At 49.2% G+C, this 20,126-nt stretch overlaps 8 protein-coding genes across 8 annotated transcripts; 4 read left to right on the top strand and 4 right to left on the bottom strand.

Moving 5' to 3' along the window:
* Window positions 1-191: 191 nt before the first annotated feature.
* On the top strand, window positions 192-1,844 carry LOZ57_006003 (uncharacterized protein; the record flags this gene model as incomplete). Its single annotated transcript, XM_049255027.1, has 6 exons — window positions 192-213; window positions 295-675; window positions 734-1,335; window positions 1,393-1,416; window positions 1,470-1,490; window positions 1,584-1,844. The coding sequence occupies 6 exons, from the start codon at window positions 192-194 to the stop codon at window positions 1,842-1,844; spliced, it is 1,311 nt and encodes a 436-aa protein (XP_049106034.1).
* A 984-nt stretch (window positions 1,845-2,828) lies between these two features.
* Window positions 2,829-4,030, bottom strand: LOZ57_006004 (uncharacterized protein; the record flags this gene model as incomplete). Its single annotated transcript, XM_049255028.1, has 3 exons — window positions 2,829-3,509; window positions 3,577-3,953; window positions 4,006-4,030. 3 exons carry the CDS (start codon window positions 4,028-4,030, stop codon window positions 2,829-2,831), a joined length of 1,083 nt encoding a protein of 360 aa, XP_049106035.1.
* A 439-nt stretch (window positions 4,031-4,469) lies between these two features.
* On the bottom strand, window positions 4,470-6,342 carry LOZ57_006005 (uncharacterized protein; the record flags this gene model as incomplete). Its single annotated transcript, XM_049255029.1, has 6 exons — window positions 4,470-4,934; window positions 4,990-5,327; window positions 5,381-5,758; window positions 5,817-6,013; window positions 6,067-6,137; window positions 6,205-6,342. 6 exons carry the CDS (start codon window positions 6,340-6,342, stop codon window positions 4,470-4,472), a joined length of 1,587 nt encoding a protein of 528 aa, XP_049106036.1.
* A 1,992-nt stretch (window positions 6,343-8,334) lies between these two features.
* Window positions 8,335-8,977, top strand: LOZ57_006006 (uncharacterized protein; the record flags this gene model as incomplete). The annotated part of the gene is made up of 2 exons (XM_049255030.1): window positions 8,335-8,399; window positions 8,452-8,977. 2 exons carry the CDS (start codon window positions 8,335-8,337, stop codon window positions 8,975-8,977), a joined length of 591 nt encoding a protein of 196 aa, XP_049106037.1.
* Window positions 8,978-9,418: 441 nt separating this feature from the next.
* LOZ57_006007 (uncharacterized protein) lies at window positions 9,419-10,486 on the bottom strand (the record flags this gene model as incomplete). The annotated part of the gene is made up of 1 exon (XM_049255031.1): window positions 9,419-10,486. The coding sequence occupies one exon, from the start codon at window positions 10,484-10,486 to the stop codon at window positions 9,419-9,421; it is 1,068 nt and encodes a 355-aa protein (XP_049106038.1).
* Window positions 10,487-12,490: 2,004 nt separating this feature from the next.
* LOZ57_006008 (uncharacterized protein) lies at window positions 12,491-14,239 on the bottom strand (the record flags this gene model as incomplete). The annotated part of the gene is made up of 5 exons (XM_049255032.1): window positions 12,491-13,324; window positions 13,373-13,443; window positions 13,513-13,525; window positions 13,590-13,962; window positions 14,016-14,239. The coding sequence occupies 5 exons, from the start codon at window positions 14,237-14,239 to the stop codon at window positions 12,491-12,493; spliced, it is 1,515 nt and encodes a 504-aa protein (XP_049106039.1).
* Window positions 14,240-16,473: 2,234 nt separating this feature from the next.
* Window positions 16,474-17,446, top strand: LOZ57_006009 (uncharacterized protein; the record flags this gene model as incomplete). Its single annotated transcript, XM_049255033.1, has 3 exons — window positions 16,474-16,586; window positions 16,651-16,818; window positions 16,894-17,446. 3 exons carry the CDS (start codon window positions 16,474-16,476, stop codon window positions 17,444-17,446), a joined length of 834 nt encoding a protein of 277 aa, XP_049106040.1.
* A 1,595-nt stretch (window positions 17,447-19,041) lies between these two features.
* On the top strand, window positions 19,042-20,022 carry LOZ57_006010 (uncharacterized protein; the record flags this gene model as incomplete). The annotated part of the gene is made up of 3 exons (XM_049255034.1): window positions 19,042-19,160; window positions 19,230-19,544; window positions 19,608-20,022. 3 exons carry the CDS (start codon window positions 19,042-19,044, stop codon window positions 20,020-20,022), a joined length of 849 nt encoding a protein of 282 aa, XP_049106041.1.
* Window positions 20,023-20,126: the final 104 nt, after the last annotated feature.

Below are 20,126 nucleotides of genomic sequence, written 5' to 3' on the forward strand. Positions count from 1 at the left end.
GAACCGGATATTGGGAAAGAGGCTGTGGCCTTACTCTTCCCCTACGGCGATGTTGCTTTTGTCTTTCCTTTCTTATTTTCTGCTCATTTTCTACTCATTTCTCCATGAAGACTTGGGCTCTAGACACTGAATCGTGAAATTTCTCAGCCTTCTTATTGATCGCCTGTGTGACTTTCTATGCTCTAGTGAACATGAATTCCCCCAGGCCGGAAGGTTGGCACACGATAAAGTCTACTACTTCCCGTAAAATACCTCGGCTACCTACTAACTATACTCTTGGTCATTACTCTGTAGCTTTCCTCACGCAGCACAAGAACCCCCTAATATTCCAAGCTTTTGAATGGAATATCCCGGCCGACTATCAGCATTGGAACCGTCTGTGCGACATTCTTCCGTTCTTGAAAAAAATTGGAGTCAGCTATATGTGGATCCCTCCGGGATGTAAAGGCATGGAACCAGGGCAGAATGGGTACGATATTTATGATCTCTATGACATTGGGGAATTTGATCAAAAAGGGGCAATTGCCACTAAATGGGGAACAAAGGCAGAGCTGCAGGGCTTTGTTCAAAAAGCTAGCGAAACTGGCATCCGGATTGTATGGGACGCTGTCCTTAATCACAAAGCTGGAGGCGATAACAAGGAAACATGCTTAGCAATGCGAACAAGCTCTAGCAGTATGTCATTAGATCATACCCTACCGTATTGAACAACCCTTTCTGATTGGTGCTGGAGATCGGCTTATTGACTGCGATGAGGAGCCCAGAGAAATCGAAGCTTGGCTTGGGTTTGAGTTTCCTGGCCGTGGAGATGTGTACAGCGCTATGAAATACCACTGGCACCACTTCAGCGGCGTAGACTATGACCTTAAAACCGGGACCAAGGCTATTTTCCGGATTACTGGGGATAATAATCGCAGTTGGGCTACCGACGTGAGCAAGGAGCGAGGGAATTACGACTACCTTATGTTTTCAGATGTGAATTTCTCCAATCCTGATGTAAAGGAAGACGTTAAGAACTGGATTCAATGGCTTTATCGTCAGATTCCCATTGGCGGCCTTAGACTGGACGCCGTGAAGCACTATTCCCGAGCGTTTTTAATGGAATTTATCCTTCATATTAAAGACAAAATTGACCCTGACTGGCTGTTTTTTGCCGAGTACTGGACCGATAACGTCTACGAGCTCATGGGATATTTAGAGCGGATGAAAAATCTTGTGATGCTTTTCGACGTCCCATTAACCCATAACATATCCCGAATTTCGCAAGAAGACGGCGGCGATCTTCGGCGACTATTCAACCAGACTTTAGTTCAACACCTCCCCGACTACGCAGTGGTACGTTGCGGGCTCTATGACCCGGTATACATACATCTAGGTACTAATTTCCCGTAGACATTTATCACCAATCACGATACAGTAAGTTTCCGATGCATCCAAACAGCCCATGAAGGGATCTAATGCCCCTTCAGCAAGCCGGACAATCTCTAGAAGTAAGAACTCCTTTATTTATTTGTTTATTTTTGTGGAGCTGCTTACTTTCTGCGTGTCGACAATTCCAAATACTCATCCTAATGACTTGATAGCTTCCTGTAGAACCGTGGTTTAAGCCACTTGCTTATGCTTTAGTTCTCCTCCGAAAAGAGGGATTACCCTGCCTCTTTTACGGTGATTTGTACGGCACTCAGGACAGCGCCTTAAATGCCCCGGAACCCCCGGTTGCCAATCTAGCATTAATGGCATTGGCGCGCCGACTCTATGCTTACGGGCCCCAAAGAGATTACTTCTCAAAACACTGCGTAGGTCGGTTTCCGCTTCCCAGCATGTCCCTCGAAAACCAATCCTAATATTAGTTAATGAAATAATGGCTAGGTTTTGTGCGGTTTGGAAACACGGATCATCCATTCGGACTTGCCTGCCTTCTAAGCAACGCGCGCCATTCTTCTAAATTCATGTATGTCGGCAGGAACCACGCTGGGGAGAACTGGACTGAGGTTTATGGAACCTATGGTGGGACTGTCAAAATAAATCGTCTGGGATACGGAAAATTCAAAGTGATGTCAAAGAGCGTTAGTATATGGACTAACAGTCAGGCTGATGGTAGAGAGGCATTTCATAGCCTATCAACTGAATATACACGACTCTAAAGGGAGAATATACTGTGTTGTCTACTCTGGGCCATGAAGCACCAAACTATTTGGGCTGATTCAAAAAGCCTAATCCTACTTTTATGGTGGAACCATTATGGCTATATCGCACCACATTTCTCGACACTAGAAAGACAACCAAATGGCTCTTCTTAAGATGATGTCCTGAAATAGTACTCTGGAACTGGTTCTACACCGCACAATGAGATAGCGGTTACCCCGTGTTACAATACGGGTTGAGATTTTCTGGATGGCTCATGCTGCAGATGTTTTCTTGTCCTTGATGTGGCAGAAAGCCACATCCGCCTTATGCAAGGGTTTCTTTATCAAACTGACATGGGTAAGACGCTGCTAGGTGTACTTACTGAGCAAAGCTTCAAGGCAAGGAACCATGTCTAACATTGTCCTTGTACTTCGTACTATGTTACAGCTGCATGCATGTACATAAATACCTATGCCTTTTCTGGATGCATGACAATAGGAGGCACTTCTGTAATCCTTCAACAGGAATACCCTTTACGGCTTAATAGGAGAATGGAATGTTGCTGCATTAGGAATAGAGAAATTAGACCAGAAGCCACCTTTTAGTTTTAAGCCATTGCAGCATGCAATTTGGCAGGTGATATTTTCTCTACATACAGCACAGATATCGTTAAATAATTACAATAAACAACTGGCTTGGTTCTAATCAACCACGCATACTATTTTACCTTTTGTTTCGTTTTTTTCTATCATCTCATGTGCAAGACAGATATCCGTCCAAGAAAAAACTTTCTCAGTGTAATGCTCAAGTGTTCCGCCTGCAAGCCCTGGAATGACCTCTTTCTCAAACAGCTCTCTGATTTTGGCTTGATACTCCAGGTCTCGCGAACGAAGAGTGCTCCCTTCTACCCTGGCTCGTTTCCTCAGCAGAGGCGCAATGTTGACCTTTTCGGGAAGAACCGAGCCACCCATCAAGCCAAGGATAACAACGCGGCCATCCTGTGCCAATAGATCAAGGTTCGATTGAAAGTACGAGGCACCTACGAAATCAATAACTAGATCTATGCCATTTCCGCCATTCTGCCTCTTCAGCTCATCGACCCATTCGGAGTTATTGGTATTTTCTGCGAAATCACAGTGCAATTGCTCAATGCAAAAGGCGCATTTGGCATCTGAACGCGATGTTGCGAATACCTTGGGAGGAGAAGGCGGGTTTCCGGTCGTTGATTCTTGACGAAATGTCGGGTTAAGATGCGCCATTTTCGACAGTTGGATTCCCGCAATCGACACAGAAGAGGCGCCTGCATGCCAAAGAATGGAGCGCGTACGGTAGGGGTCATAGCCACCAACAATATGAAGTGCTTGAAGGGCCGTAAACCACACCTGCAACGAAGATCATTCAGCGAGGGCGATCCTTTGAGGTATTATCAAGAAAGGGTTCAAAGCAGACCTCGCAGAGCCCTGCAGCGTACCCCCAGCTCCAATCTTGCGGTTTTTTGATCAGCATTCTCTTATCGACCACCACGTACTCTGCATACCCGCCACCATATAAGAGTCCAAACACCTCATCTTGGGCCGCCCACTTGGGAATATCGTCTGCTGTCTCCTTGCCGGCACCAGCCTCCTCGACAATGCCGCTGAATTCCAGGCCCAGGATGCTAGTCACGCCAGGGGGAGGAGGATAGGCACCCGCGCGCTGGAGTGTGTCAGCTCTGTTCAGGCCAAAGGCTTTCACCCGAACGAGGCACTGGTTTGCCGAGGGTTTAGGTTTGGGGATGTTGGGATTGATGAACAACGCAGATGCATTGCCTTTACCTCCCTTCACGTCTAAGGGAGAGGTCGATCAGTAAAGTCAATTTCGTTGATTGGAGGTGCTTACCGACTGCTCTCATCACATCCGCCATCCTTGCGCGGGGTTAGCAGGTAGTATACGGAGTAGCTGTGCGACGTAACGGCAGCCTATTCTGTTTTACATATGGTTGACTCGCTGGTCGCAATTTAACTGAAGATTAGGATGCGCGAATTCTGCAAGTCAAAAGGCATCGTCTGTCGATTGATTGGTAATTACTCCGTAGTTTATCTGTAATCCGTGCGGAGTTTCTCTGTCGTCATTGTCATTGAGTTAGTTAAGTAGTTACTTAATTAGCTAGATAGTTAACTAGTTAATTGGACACAACTGCAAACTATAAAACTAATCAGTGGATGGGGACTGGTTTCCATAATACATCAGATTGGTACATCTAATTAATTGGCTCTATCTCCACCATTATTCCTTCAACGAAGCTTATCTGCCGAATAAAATGTGAATTGAAAATACAGATATATGTATGTACTTAGATTGCTTTATTTAAAATTCAGCTCTCCGCCTTCCACAACAAGCCGGATGACTTCCTTGTTGAGTCCCCGCCAATGCTTTTTGGCCCGTAGGTACCAGAAGAGCAGTGCGAACAGCGTGCTGGCAGTGAATATTGGAAGAGAATAATTCATATTCTCACCAGTGACTGGCAAAAGAGATGGGAAAGGGAGCCAGATAATGACATAGAGTGTATAGATAATAGCAAAAATGTTAACTGGCAGCCCAAGCTTACCCATCTTCCATTCACCAAACTGGAGAGTATCTTTTTGAAAGAACCGGGCATGAACCATGCATCCAATAGCGATTAGGTATGAAGTGAAAAGGCCAAGTGATGAGAGTGCAATGAAAGCACCAAAGGCTGTTATGCTAGCAACATTCAGACATGCAAGAACCATGACAATTGCAATTGGAAGCCAAACTGCGCGGACAGGAACACAATGCTTGTTGTCAATCTAGAGGGAAGATGTCAATGCAATGTCTGGTACTAAACATTCAATGAGAGCTTACGTGTGAAAACCAGCTTGGGAGAGCCCCGTCTCGAGACCAAGCCCAGGTCAAGCGCGAAGTAGAAGCAATGCTAGCAAGGTTGACGGCCAGCGATATGATAAGTAATCCACACACCATTGAAGTTGCAGCTTTGACAGAACCAGTGGCTTGCCGGCAGATCTCAATTATTGGGAAACTCGACTTCAAAGCATTGTCTAGGGGGCCCATTGTAAAGAGAATCACAATAATTATGGCGTAGGCAAGGACGCTATTGGTCGCAACGGTCCAGAAGATAGATCGCGGCATGGCCTTTTTGGCACGTCGGACTTCCTCGCTCATGTGGACGGCGCCATCAAAGCCTAGGCCAGTTAATATTTAGATCGAATATCATAGAGAATCATATAGCGCATACCAACAAACCCCCATGTCGGAGTAAGCAGTCCAAGGTTCCAGGAAACAAACTTATTGTTCCAGCCCGATGAAGATGCCTCTTTGGTGAAAACAAAGCTTGGACTATGGCGTGGAGCCAACGCCACAAGGACCACAACGAAGACAACAAACAACACGATGTGAAGAATGCCGGCGATTAATTCTACCCATGGTATAAGCCAGAAAGTATACATATTCATCAGCCCTTCGACGATGAGGATTGCGAATATAATTAGAGTAAGATGCCATCGCTCTGGCACATAGTTGGGATAGTTGACAGTAATTAGGCCCTGGATCATATTGGCCGTGGTGTTTGCGACGCCAGCGAGAAGGGAAACCCAGGCAAACCATGTAATCCAGCCTACTTGGTCAGCTACTTGGGTGTTTTAGAGGAATAAAGGTTGCTGTTTTAAATTCACCTTGCATCCATGTAATGAATCTTCTATGCTTAGCAGGTGCTAAGTGGTGAGTCCAATGGTATTGTGCACCAGCAATAGGCTGCATAGCCGCCATTTCGGCGAGAGAGGCAGACTGTGCCAGTGCTCCCGCAACTACAACAAAGATACCCCATGCCAGGGCCTGCGGACCGCCATTAGTGAAAACGGCTAGCAGGTTGCTACACTGGCCATTAGTGATGTCGTAGCTATGTTGGGAGAGCTGGCTGCATACAGAGCCATGGTTTCCCAGCTGGACATAAAAGTTAAGGCGAAGAAAAAGATCTGTGTAAAATTGAACAGCCTCTATTCCGACGTAAAAAGGTTAGCGACAGCATCGAAGGCCTCCAAAGCTAATTGACTGCACGGATACCTTCACTCTAGTTTGATCTTCGGCGACCCTCATACTGTTCGCTTCAAACTCTTTGCTGTTTTCCTTTGGAGTATCCGTGCTCTGTGAATCTGTGGCAGCCTCTTGCTTCCCCGAGACTTGTAATTCATGAGCCTCCATGATGCAGTACTCTGCAAGGTGCGACCAAGTCTGTATCCGGAGTACAAGGAATCAAAACACATAAAAGGAACGCAAAAATTAGATTGATGGCAAAATTCAACAGTCCGGATCGTTGATTCTCACAGAGAAAAAAAAGAAGGGAGGATAAATTAGAAACAACTGGTCCGACGGGATTTTTGCTGAAGCCCCAAGGAAGCACGGCTTCAAACTGGCCGCCGGAGGCCATGAACTCCGGCGAGAGTGCCCGCATAACTAGTTAGCCAACTTCGACCAGGAAGCGTGGTCTGCACCCAAAATCAAGCCAGCGCCAATTTCGTATTTGAGTTACGGCACCGCATGCTTTGCCTGCATGGGCGCATCAATAGACCCTTGCCCCATCCATCCTGTGCCAGAACGTGCCACGAGTGCTTTCAGCTTATCGAGGGGGTGACTGCTCCAAAGAGGTGGGACGGCCGGAAAAATTGCAAAATAGCCCGGTTAATGACCAGCCACGCAAGGGTGCAAGGGGAAGGGGTAGCAATAATGCGCACACAAAGGCGTGGGATGACCTGCAGGCGCCAGGGATTAGCAGGAGGAGCGAATGTCGTTTGTGTCCTCGCGATGTCCGGTGTTGTGACGCTGAGTCAGCGGGCCATGCCGGCCGCTCATGTAAGCCGCCAGATACCCGCTGATTGGTCTGTAGGAGATTTCCGAACATGGCTAGCGGCACCGCTCTGTTGCGGCTCGGATGCCGGTTCCGCCAACCGAAGCCGCGGCTAGCTTGTTTGGCGCCGCCCGGCTTGGCATCTTGTCGCTTTGTTGACCTGGACCCAAGCCTCGCGATTCTTTTTCTCGTAATCGACAAGGTGCAGCAACCTCGCCTATACATTTATTGCGGCTGCGGGTGAATGCTCATCTCTCCCCGCGAGATATCTGCTTTATTCTTGGCCCAGATCCCACAGCGCTGGTTGAGCTTAGACGTTTCAGGATGCCCTTGTCTGGCTGACCAAGCCAATGGTGCGAATGCTGCCTTCTTGATAACCCCATCTTAGCCCCAATCGAGACCCATTATGCGCCGTCATGCAAATTGAGGGCTTACGAACCCCGAAACTTGAGGTCTTTGTGTGTCCAATCTTACCAGAAAATTAATACCTGTACCCATTATCAACATGGCTGCCAACCCTCAATTCCCAACGTTTTTGTTTTCTGTCTTTCCAGCTTCGGAAGAAAGCCTTCTGTGTTTCCTTTTATTTCGCGTTTCTTTTCTTTTTACATGGTACCGTTCCAATGTCAAACCATGCCCAAGATACCTTGCTTCCGCCCCTTTTGCCCATCACTCCCGACGACCACGGCGGATATGTCGTGGTGACAAGCATTCTTCTATTGATCTTGACCTTTCTTAGTGTCGGGGTAGCATTTACGGCGCGAGTCAAAATTCTTGGGAGTCTTTTGATAAGCGACTGGGTCTTGGCCACTGCTACAGTGAGTTGTCGCTGTTGATTCCAAGATATCTCTCGGAGGGCTAACTAGCAGGATTTAATAGATAATTTTTTTGGCTGAAAGTATATGCATACGGTATGCCTGCTTCTATGGCCTTGGACGTCATCGGATGTCTTTGACGGACACATTTTTTGAACAATATAGCAAAGTGCGCAGATTTCAAGCTTTCCCGGAGAAGAGACAGTAAGAAACTTACGAAGAAATGAATAGTATCTTTATGCAAGCCAGATACTCAGCCATCTCTGCGTAGCATGCACCAAGTTATCCATGGTTCTTCTCCTGATATCTATTAAACCGCTACGTCACGTTCTCATCGCTTGCTACTACACATTTGGATTGATCAGCCTTTGGTGCCTTTCTGGGATATTCGCACTGGCCTTCCAATGTGATCCCCCGCGACCATGGGATTTCACCCCAGGGAGATGTTTAAATCAAGAAGGTCTTTATACTGCGCTGGACATTGGAAGTATTATTACCGACCTAGCCATCGTTATCCTTACTTGCGCCTTGATAATGCAGGTGCAACTTTCTCCAAAGAAACGGGTAACCATTGCAGCTCTCTTTTCCACTAGGATCATGTATACATTCCCCATATTCCACGTTGTGAGACGCTGCTAACCTTTCTGACAGAGTTGTTGTTTGTACGGCGATATCTCTAGCTAGGTATTCTCCATTTTTCCACTTCAGCCCGATCGACCAACCGTGGCAGGCTGTGGATCCTTTAATTTGGACACAGGCTGTTCTTAGCGTGTCTATCATCACTGCTTGCGTTCCGGGTCTCAAGCGAGTTTTGGCGGATCTTCGGACTGGGCTTATGGCCGGTGCCGTTACCGAGTTTTATGAACTCTCTGTTTCTGGCGAGATGGGAAGATCCTGCCTCTCTGATACCCAGAATTCTAATAAGGAAACTGCTTCCAGAAAAGGGTATCCTGGTGAAAATTCATTTCTACCAACAAATAATTCCTATCAGAGAGGGCGAGCCCGGTGTGACTATAAGAATAAGGGAAATACTCCAAACCCACTCAAAGAGCAACGGGCTTCGAGTTTTGCTACTGGAGGTAGCAGGAAATTGAAAACCGACAGCGTGGAAAATTTAACGGACAATGAAATCATACAAACCATGGAATATGAAGTGAGATTTGAGGATCGCCGTTAAGAGTATGAATTGTTAGGTCATGTACCTAAGGTTCGGAGCATTTTGGATATTTCTGAAACCTTATATTGGGAGAAATAAAAGATAGTATTCTACAGGTTCATTGGATGTTAATAATGCAGGATGAAAGAAAATACAAAATTTAAAAAAGGACATCCAAGTGAAAAGCCAAAAAAAAAAGCAGAAAATAATGTATCACCAAAGAAACGCCTCATGACCCTTTCATCGTCCACAAAAGACTTCGGTATCTGAATATGGAACGGACCCTGCTACCTAGTCTTCCATATTTTCCTAACATCGCGGATACTGTTCGAAGGATCGACATAGCGGTACAGCTCACACTAACCCTCTTAAGCAGCGAAGCATTAGTATTTAAGTCAACAAGCAAGAAGCTCTGATTGAATTACCTTCGATAAAAGCAAAGTACTTTGTGCAGCTAACTTGCTATTGTGAGGCAACTCGGCCGCCGGGACCGCCGGGACCGCCTGGGGGATTACCCGGGCCACCTGGACCGCCAGGACCGCCAGGGCCGTCAGGGCCATCTGGAGGACAATCTGGACCACCTGGGCCACCTGGACCGCCTGGACCGCCTGGGCCGCCTGGGCCACCTGGTGGCTTACCGGGACCACCTGGAGGTTTACCAGGACCGCCTGGACCGCCGGGGCCACCTGGGCCACCTGGTGGCTTACCGGGACCACCTGGAGGTTTACCTGGACCGCCTGGACCGCCTGGGCCACCTGGTGGCTTACCGGGACCACCTGGAGGTTTACCAGGACCGCCTGGACCGCCGGGGCCACCTGGGCCACCTGGAGGTTTACCTGGACCGCCTGGACCGCCTGGGCCACCTGGTGGCTTACCGGGACCACCTGGAGGTTTACCAGGACCGCCGGGACCGCCAGGCCCGCCAGGCCCACCCGGGCCGTCTGGACCATCAGGGCCATCGGGCCCACCAGGACCATCAGGACCACCGGGACCATCAGGACCACCGGGGCCATCAGGACCACCGGGGCCATCAGGACCACCGGGGCCATCAGGACCACCGGGGCCATCAGGACCACCGGGGCCATCAGGACCACCGGGGCCATCAGGACCACCGGGGCCATCAGGACCACCGGGGCCATCAGGGCCATCGGGCCCACCAGGACCATCAGGACCATCAGGACCACCGGGGCCGTCGGGAGGGCCACCCGGGCCACCAGGGGGGAAAGGAGGAGGAGTAGGGCGAGGAGGGTTACCAGGGCCGCCGGGTGGGAAAGGAGGGCGAGTAGGAGTAGGGCGAGGAGGGTTGCCGGGGCCACCGGGTGGGAAAGGAGGACGAGTAGGGCCGCCAGGAGGGGGGCGAGGAGGGCTACCAGGACCTCCAGGTGGGAAGGGTGGAGGTCGTGGGGTACCGGGACCGCCAGGGCCATTCTGAGCAAGACGTGCTGCGATTTCAAGATCTCGGCGGTTCGAAGCAGGCGCGGAGATGGCCCCGATAGCCAGCAGGGCCATAACCACCAATTGGAACTGCATATTGAGGGATAGTAGTAAATGAAGTAGTGGAAAAGGGGCTTTATGTTTTTTGCCTGAGGGTATTGAAGCACTGCAGTCGACGGGAGATGGACGCCCCTTATATAGATGCGTAAAATCGAAGCTCCACACAGTGACGAATAGTGATCAGCAAAGGACTTGCATTTTTGCGGGGTTTGCAGATGAAGGCAGGGTATCAAAGGCAGAGGCGGTAGCGTCGATTGTTGAGAAACTTGGTTTACACGAGGTTTGGATGTAGCAATCCTTTGATCGTCCACATTGTTATTGCAAGAGCAACGTACCACTTCACGGATGTCCCGAGAACCAATGAGAGTACTGGGCGATCCCGCAAAGCTAGACTATTGAAACTAGAATGGTCATCTAGTCGGGTCGGCTAGCTGGAAAAAGAAGGATATTCAGACCCGGCGAGCGGTGAAACAAAAGCTGGTCAATTCAACCTCGTTCTTCCAGCGTCGGGGTGTTTCTTTACCCTCACTCAAAGCAGCCTTAAATGGCCCTAGTAATTTTTTAGCCGCCATAGCGACTTTTTAATATAATATTGCAAGGGGTGAATCCTCTCATAACGGTTTTCCTGGGTGCCAGCACCAAGTTGAGGCTCTGCAACGGTGATCGGTGGCTGGATTGTTTTGGGGGGACAAGGCATTCCCAGCAGAGTGTCGAAACATTGCGAAGCTGAAACAGTCGCGTTTTCTCTTCTCGCTCCTCCCAGCCCAACCGCGGCTACGATGGAGAAACCTGCGACAATGGACGACACAGGTTGGGTTGACGTTGCCTGGCGCCTTTCCCGATTCAGACATCACCTGACGGCGTGCCGAGGCGGGACTGCCAGCCGCATGACGATGACAAGGAAGTGTCCGTCGGCGTGAAACACGAGGTACCATCGCGGAGGGTTTCTTATCGATCTTCTAGATTTCTAGGCGATTGCCCCTAGACGGGCTAATATTCGGGAAAGCAACAGGCTAACACGCCCGCCGTCGGCTTAGCACCGAGTTCATTTCAACGCCTACCATTATCCTGCTTTCAGCACGCACGGCATATCTGCGTGGATACTTTCAAGATGGCGGCGAGATGTGAGTGAGGGGATGAATAATGTCTGAACGCGTGGCCAGCTGGCTGATCGAATAAATTCAAATTTCATCAGGCAACCCTGTGCCGTAGTGCTGGGTCTGCATGTGCACCAGGAATATCTGAAGATCAGTTGCAACCCTTCTAAACACAGGGCTGAAAGGCAAGAGAGCCTGGAAGTGCGGTGCCGTCTCCTGATGGTCTTAATTCAATTGAAACATCGATTTTCGTGCTTGATGAATATCTTGTTTCAACCTCCAAGGCAGAGGGGCTTATGATGTTGCCCCCTCTTTCCAGACTAAAACAATTCAGGGGGAGAGAGCGGAAGCTTGGTTTCGTTTACTCCGTAGTAAACGCAGCCATGCCATAGAGGTTCCTGGCTAACGGAACCACATCCCGCTCCGCTCTCCCCGCGTCGTATTTTGAGCACCCCACCCCTTTCCGTGCCAATTACTGCAGACACGGCTGACAAGTTCTAGGGGAATATTTTTCCTCTTTTAGCTATAGACACATTAGCAGCATCACTTGACCTTTGTATCTACTCGCTTGGAGGACACAAACCTATCTTCTAGCACTAGACAACAGCAGACCGTTGGCGCATCACCATCTGTTCTCTATGGCTATTTTGAAGGGTGGGCGGCGTCAAAATGATATGCTCTTCCTGTTTATCCTCAAAATTTCTGAGATGTATTTCCATTTATTGAACGCTCATTGACACGGACATTATTTCCTTGCATTTTATACCACGCCTAGAGAACACCAGCGCACGTTCTGTATAACCTACCCAGTAAAACATTCGCCCGCCGGTCTCCGTGAATTACAAGTGACACCTCGAGGTCTGGATGTCAGGATAATCTTTATGAAGCGATTACCCTCTTGAGCGCAATGATTTGCTGTCGCCCAGTGGCTGTTGTCACACAGTCATAGCTTGACTTGGAACCTGGGGTACATTCTAATTCGCTCCCCATATTTAATCAGTAGAAACGGGATCGGGGCCAATGCTAATGCGATGAATGCCAGCAAGCTTGTCCCCCATCCTATGCCTAGCTTCTCATACAGCTTCGTCCCGGCTAAGGGCAATGTGGCGGCAACAATGGATCGAAGAACAATATTGGCAGAGATTGCACTAGCGGAATAAATCGTGTACGTATCAATCAGGTATGCCATGATAGAAAAGAAATAGCACAGCGTGCCGACTCCAATCAGGCTTGTACCGAAGATCGGGACAGCCCAATGGAGTTTGTACATCGCGGTCCAGCCGTAGAACATGTACCCCAACGGCAGAATAATGGCACCGAAAGCTAGTGGAGGAAGGCGCCATTCAGGTTTGTGTGACTCACTGGCATAGGCTTTTTTCATTCTGGTAACGTATCGATCTGAAAAGATGGCGGCTATAATCTGAGTTACAACATAGCCTATGCCAATTCCTATATAGACAAGGCCGATCGACGAGGGCTTGAAACCGTATTGGCGCTCAAAAACAAACGTATACGTGGTGAAGAGGAAATAGCTGTAGCCATAGGATACAGTAATTTTTATTGCCATGAGGAAGACAATCGGAGAGAAAAGGAGTAGCTTGGTTGGGCGGAGGATTGCCATTTTGAAAAGATAGCCCGCACTCTCGCCTTTATCATACTTTGATTTCAGCTCCATGTTTCCTGTCTCCTGTTTTAGACGAATGGTCTTTCGATTTAGAATCACCGGCGCATAAGTTTCACGCAGCAAAAAAAGAGATACGACAGAGAGGGACCCGCTCTAGATAAATCAATATACTACTCAAGCTCGATGTATGGGAAAACATACTGCGATCATCATCAGCCAGAATACCCAGCGCCAGCCAGTGCCCGCCACCATGAAACCACCGACAATGGGGCCTATAGCTCAAAGTTAAGATGTAGATTCCAACCATCAGTCTCATGTGCGAGGTAGATGTATGTATGTACCTATTACAGGTCCCTGGTCATCGAGTAATTAGCTATACAATCGGCTATGGCACGAAGAAGGAACAAATGGGCATTACCAATAAAGGCCCCATACCCCATACACTCAAGGCAACACCTCTTCTTTCGAGCGGTACCAAATCAGCAATAGTACCACCACTGAGAGAAAGTGACGGACACCCAGATAAACCCATGAAAAATCGAAAGATTATGAGCGTAGGTAGATTGGTGCTGAGTGCACAAGCCATTGAAGACAAGGTAAGGGATATATTTGAAGTATGGTATAGCGGATTTCTGCCATACAGCTCACTTAGTGGAGGCAAAACAAGGGGTCCCACAGCCCAACCAATGGCAAAAACCGAAATAATAAAGCTGGATAATGCACCACTGGCTGAGTTGAATTCCTGCATCGCCTGTGGGACGCTAGGTGCAAAGACCGTCGACCCAAACGCGCTGGAGAGAGTTGGTAAAGATTTTCTGTGCAGGTAGGCAAATTCGGTACCTACTTCAGAAAAGTTATCAGGGAAACAATCGTAATCGTCATCCATTTCCGCCAAGGCGACCAGTTCATGGGATTTTCTAGATCATCGGGGCCTTCCCAGTCAATAACATTCGATTTCTCGACCGTGTTTTGTAAAAATGCAAGCGCCACAGCCTCCTGGTTAATACCGTCTCTGCTAGGTGGCTGGCAACTGGTGCCCTTTTCGCCATCTGCAGAATCTCTTGACATATTGACTGTTGGGAAAAGCAAATGCTGGCAACTATACAATAGTTGCCATCAGTAGCATATTCCAATGCATTCGAGCAATCCGTGGCGGTGTCTTGTATTTTTATATTCGGCGGGGTTTGCCGACGTCCCTTGAGGCCAAGGGAGCAAACCGATTTATTCTCCACCATGCTATATGCCGAGTTTTCACGTATGGTGCAGGTGATATTTCATGCTGGGATAACGCCTGTTCCCGGTGCGAAATCAACCGATGTCTCATAGCAGTCCTCAACACATGATTGTGGAACACCGATTTAATGTAGAAGACATGCAATCCGGCATAAACAGTTTTTGCTGTCTAACTCAGAAGTTGGGGGTATTGAAAATCGATCGGCATAATCTTCACAAGATGCGGAAATAACAGCAGGCCTTGAAAAAAGGCGCAGATAGATAACACGATGGTCTGCCACTGTGTAACCAGCTTCGGACCCTGCTATTGCGTATTATGGCGTACAGGAAAAGAAGAGATCGGGTCTTCAAAGACCCGTGGACGAGAGTGAATTATCACAGTAGAAGCCATAACTTTTGGACTAGTTAGCTGCATTAGCTGCTATCTCTAAGAGTCGGTGAGAGACACCCTTGGTTTGTCGGATACTTCGATAAGAGGGCACGAGATGGCGTCACTAGAAAATTGTGGGATTTAACATGCCGGCCAGCCGAAGGAGTTCTCGACCACAAAGACTCATACTCTGTACGCATTGTGGGCTTGTCCTTGGTAATCTGGACAAGATGTTGAAGTTCTTTGGCAAGTCGGAGCTGACGTAGAGTTCCTTGTAGTTAGTTAGTTTGTTACCAAGAGCTGACGAATTGCAGGCAGCAATTACGGAGTATGAGGCAAATACTCACCGTAACCCCAGGAAAATCCTTGGTCAGCAACTCGGCGCTGCCCACTTCTCTATTTTTATCGCCGGAGGTTTTGTCCTTCTACATCTCATTCGTAGAAGTAGAGCTATCATTAACGTATACCGTCATACGGCCCGAATCTTTGCATGGGTCGTTTGATCGCTTAGGCCAGAGACCTGACTGCGGGCTCATTGCTATCAGGCTACAGCGTACAGTAGAGCCTACTAGCCATATTCAAAGCTCGAGATGCATGACCATCCGTTGCTGCGGAAGAAAAAAAAAACTCCCCACACCCATCATCACAAGCCAATATAGCAAGACTGTGGTATCACCATTGGCAGGCCCATGATGCTGGGGAGGTGAATAGAACTACTTTTTAAGTCCGAGGTGTAGCACAAATGCCTAAGGCCTATTGCATGTCGGTGCATCGTGTTATTGAAAAGGGAAAGAAGAGAACAGCTGCTAAAGGCGGGATTAGGTTTGTGGAGAATGGAGTGAGTGGAGGAGGAAGTCTGTTATTTCTTAGTGCATCTTCCAGGCGGGCTCTAGCCAGGCTCTCCCGCCGGATCGTCTTGGAGAGCATGTCGTGGCCGCGGTTAAAGCCGAGAATTTAGCTCCCGGCTTGACTGGCGAGATTCTCCGGGCTTTGAAACTAACTAGTTAATTACATAGTCAGTTAGCTTGCCGGTGCATGGCTGTTAAAACCAGAGGCTTCGCCCTCAATCGTCACCTTTTCAAGTTATTCCTCCGAGCAGAGCCTCAGTAGCTGGCGGCCTATGAGAATGGACGGCTAACCGCCAGCCTTAAACAGCTGCCCAACATGTCTGACCGCCAACACACCTGTCCATTGTCGTCCGCGTTGGGTGGCGGCTCGCCCGCCACAGTGTCCCGAATACCCCAGCCTGCAGTCTCTGAAGCGCCGGGCAGCTCATCAGCAGCAAAGAACCCTGTCGAAGGGCGCATCCCAGTCCGAGCCGCCGTGTAGAACCAGGCATCGGCCAATGATCGCCGTGCTCGCGACGATAAATAGCCCTGTCCACTCGCATTTGTCTCGTTTTCGCGGGTCATGATGGTAGCATTTCCCTCTCCAGGCCGCGCATCGCCCTCCGCCAACGTCGTTGCAGAGGGCCGTTTGTCTTTCTGCCTCCCTTCTTTTTTCTGTTTCACTTGGGAGATGGATTCGATGGAATTTGCTTGCAAGTGCCGTTTGTAATCGTCGCCAGTTACTCATTCGCTCGTTACCCCCGCCCGCTTCGCGATTTTGTGTACCGCCATAACTCCCAGCACTGGACATTCTTCCTCCTCGTTTTCGTGCTCTCTCGTTCTCAATGTCACTGCAGTGATATCCGATCAAGATGGGTTCCCATCGCTATTCAGAGCTCGGCCGGAGCCTGGGGCTGTTCAATGAACAGCTGCCCTGGTACTGGAAGCTGTTCGTCAGCGGTTCTGCCTGGCTTCTTCTCGCTGGGTATGTGTGCAATCGACTCGTGAGCTAGTTGATACACTTACTGATTATCCTGCGAACTTCTTAGTTTCTTGATTTTTCCCCTTGCCATGGAGTCTGAGGCTTCGAACCTTCGAGGGAATAGACAGGCGTTGATTGCGGTCTCTCTCGCCCTAGTCGTCGTTGCGTCTGTTAACTGTGTCGTATACTGCGTACGATGGCGGAAGACTTATGAATTTATAGACTTTATTTTCTTGTATGCTCGTCTCTCATCTAGTCCTTTGTGTTTACTCCTCAGACCGGTGACTGTGGATTAACCTTCCTACACCAGGTCCTACTTTGGATCCAGCATCATCGGCCTCTTTAATCTTCTGCTGAACATCATGCTTCGACGCCTCCCTATCGACACGCTGGCCATAGCCGCCATCGTCATATGTTCTATCTTCGCGCTGGGGTGTGGAATAGCCGTTCTGTATCACTGGCGCGACGAGTTTTTGGCCCCAGGGGCCCTTGGGCGCAAGAAGCGGCGTGGGAGAGACACCCGCGTTGACGACACGGAGCTCCAACGACGACAACTTCTCAAACTTCTTTCCAAGAACTCTGATCGTGCGCCCAGCCCGGACGTCACCCAGAATACCTTTCGGATTGACTTGCCAGACCCTAGCAACGTCGAACCCGATGAGGAGGCGAACAGACCGTCACAACGCGCGTATGAGTTTGGCCTTGCGCCGCCTTCTGCACCCACCACCAGCTACAACCCCAAGGGGCCCGCGAAGCCCTCTTCCCGATCTTCTACCCCTGATACTGCAAATTCATCCACGCCCCTAAAGCCGGACCAGCCCCGCCCCCCAAGACGTGGGCTAGTTGAGCTAGGCGATCTATAGACTGGCTGTATCCCCCCGCAATGTAATATCACGGCTGACGATGGGTCCAATCAATCGGAGTTGCCCGGCATTCCACATGGATTTGGAGTTTTGTTTTTTTGTTTTCATATTGACGGTTGGAGAGTCTTCCCTTGTTGTATTTGTCCTAAAATGGTCTATTGAACTACGACTGCAAGTTTTGACGATTTAAGAAACCCTGATGACCAGGTTAGCTTGCAGTATCATAGTATATGGGGTTCTTCACTAGATCAAGCAACTCTATCCTTTTGGCTGCACGCAGGGTATAGAAGCACAGTGCATCCTGCGCCATTTAGTTACTTCCCTGTCACAGACGGAGTACTAAAAGAAACCTTCTCGGCACAGTTGGCCATTGCGCAAAGCTACTAATATTGCGTTGTTACATTCGAACAGCACCAGGCAGAATCAGGCAATTTTTAGGCAATAAACGAAGAAAACAAGATAGAAACCACCTGCCTCAAAGTCCCTTCGTAGCCTTGGAATACCAGCAACAAGAAACTAGTTAGTTATAGGCACCCGAGTGATCACCAACTGTCTTAGTGCATAATTGCAGTTGCGCCCAATAACTACACACCGTGTTGCAGCTTTGCACTTCAGGCTCGATGGACAACCAGACAGGCGACATCTTCCTAGCCAGCATTCTCGGGGCAGTCGCGATTCCCAGGGTTCACGCAGAGACTCTCACGGCTCACCTCAGCACCAGTGCCAATGGCCGCAGCTCATGAATCAGAATACGCGCATCCTTCCGGGCTGACGAGCCCAAACAGGTCTAGGAAGACTTCTAAAATCGGGCGCACTGCATTTCCTGAATCGCGCAATAATGGCATTTCAACCTCACGTCCCTGCCAAGTCTGCCCGCAGTGATTCATCGCAAATACGGTCGCATTCAGCGCGTGCGTGCACACGGCGCTCGGGCGCGATGGGCTCGGGGTGGAAAGCAGCGCATATTCCTGGACCGTTGAGCAGCAGCTTTACGGAGAGGAGGCCCAAACAAGCTTGGAGATGAACAGCACGACTCGATAGCTGTGGAAAATCAGGACGGGTAGGTGGTTAGTTCGACAAGGGGGCACAGACAATGATCTTCTTCTTGTTGTTGCGCGCTGACTCGTTAGCTGGCTTGTTAGGGGACAGACTCGCTTGTGAGAGCCTCGGTAACCCAGCAGGTTCTTCCAACCATCCTGCGACAACGAGCCGAACCTCAACCATAACCTTAGAGAGCCGAACAGAACAAGGGAGACAACTGTTCAGCCGTGCCTTATCCCAGTACGCTATCTGTGCTTGTCGTGAGAGTTCGGATGAGTAGCAGGGGGATGCGGCAATCCTGTACCAAACACCCGAAGTACAACGAACAGCCAAGGTCATCTCGGACCGTGACATAGGAGATGCAGTCCGTTCCGAGCAACCCCGCAAGGCAATGGCCTCGACTTTTCCGGGGGGCGGCCACGCCGAGCTTCAAGCCAAACCCTATTCTTAATTCAATATAGATACCCAGCTCCGTCTGAACCAGACTACAGACCTGAGACTCATTTTTCCTAACCAGAAGGACCGACGCCACCTATTGTCTTCTCTTTTCCACCATGGCAACAGCAGAGCAAGAAGTCAAACTCCGAAGTTTCGGCAATATATTCTCTCTTGAGGGAAAAGTTGCTGTTGTCACTGGCGGATCTCGAGGCTTGGGATTACATTCTGCTAGTGGGTGTGTTGATTTCCCTTGTTTCTTTCCATTTTGGCCATAATGGGAATACTAACTACGTCTGTCTTCCAGCCTTCTCCAGGCCGGCTGCTCCAAAGTATACATTACCTCCCGTAAAGCTAAAGCTTGCGAGGAAGCAGTTGCTGCCCTGAACGCCCTGCCCAACAAACGCCCCGGTGCGCGGGCTATCTCCGTCCCCGCAGACAGCTCCAAGCTCTCCGAAATCGAGCGTCTTGTTGAGGAAGTCAAGAAAACTACCGATCATGTCGATATCCTATTTGCCAACGCTGGAGCTACTTGGGGAGAGAAGTTCGAAACACATCCAGAACCTGCATTCCAGAAGGTAATGGACTTGAATGTCAAGAGTGTTTTCTATTGTGTGCAAAAGTATGTGGTTTGTCGTTTTGGCTTGTTACAGTATTAGGTTGTTGATTACGGTCCCCATTTTAGGTTCGCTCCTCTACTCGAAGCTCGTGGTACAATTGAAGACCCCTCGCGCGTCATTATCACCGCCTCCGTCGCCGGTCTCATGGTCGGAACTATGGGTGACAATGCTACATTCAGCTATTCTGTCTCCAAGGCCGCCGCGATTCATCTTGCCAAAAACTTGGCTGTGGCGTTGGGCCCACGACATATTGTTTCGAACGCCATTGCGCCCGGATTTTACCCATCCAAGATGGCCAACGAGCTTATGAGAATGCAGGGCGGGAAAGAAAAATTGGCAGAGGGCTCACCAAATCTGAAGCTTGGCGAACCAGAGGATATTGCTGGTTTAGTCGTGTTTTTATCCAGTCGTGCTGCTAGCCACATTAATGGTGCCTGCATTACGACGGATGGTGGCGCACACTTGAAAGGGCGTATGTAGGAAGGAGAAATTTTGACGTCTACCAGGTTCTGTACAGAGAGTTATTAGATTTGGAATTTATACCACGCGGAACTATTTGTATATTGATGTATATATATAGTGTT

Source organism: Ophidiomyces ophidiicola (assembly GCF_022830035.1).
Source record: "Ophidiomyces ophidiicola strain CBS 122913 chromosome Unknown scaffold_34, whole genome shotgun sequence".
NCBI classification, from domain to species: domain Eukaryota; kingdom Fungi; phylum Ascomycota; class Eurotiomycetes; order Onygenales; family Onygenaceae; genus Ophidiomyces; species Ophidiomyces ophidiicola.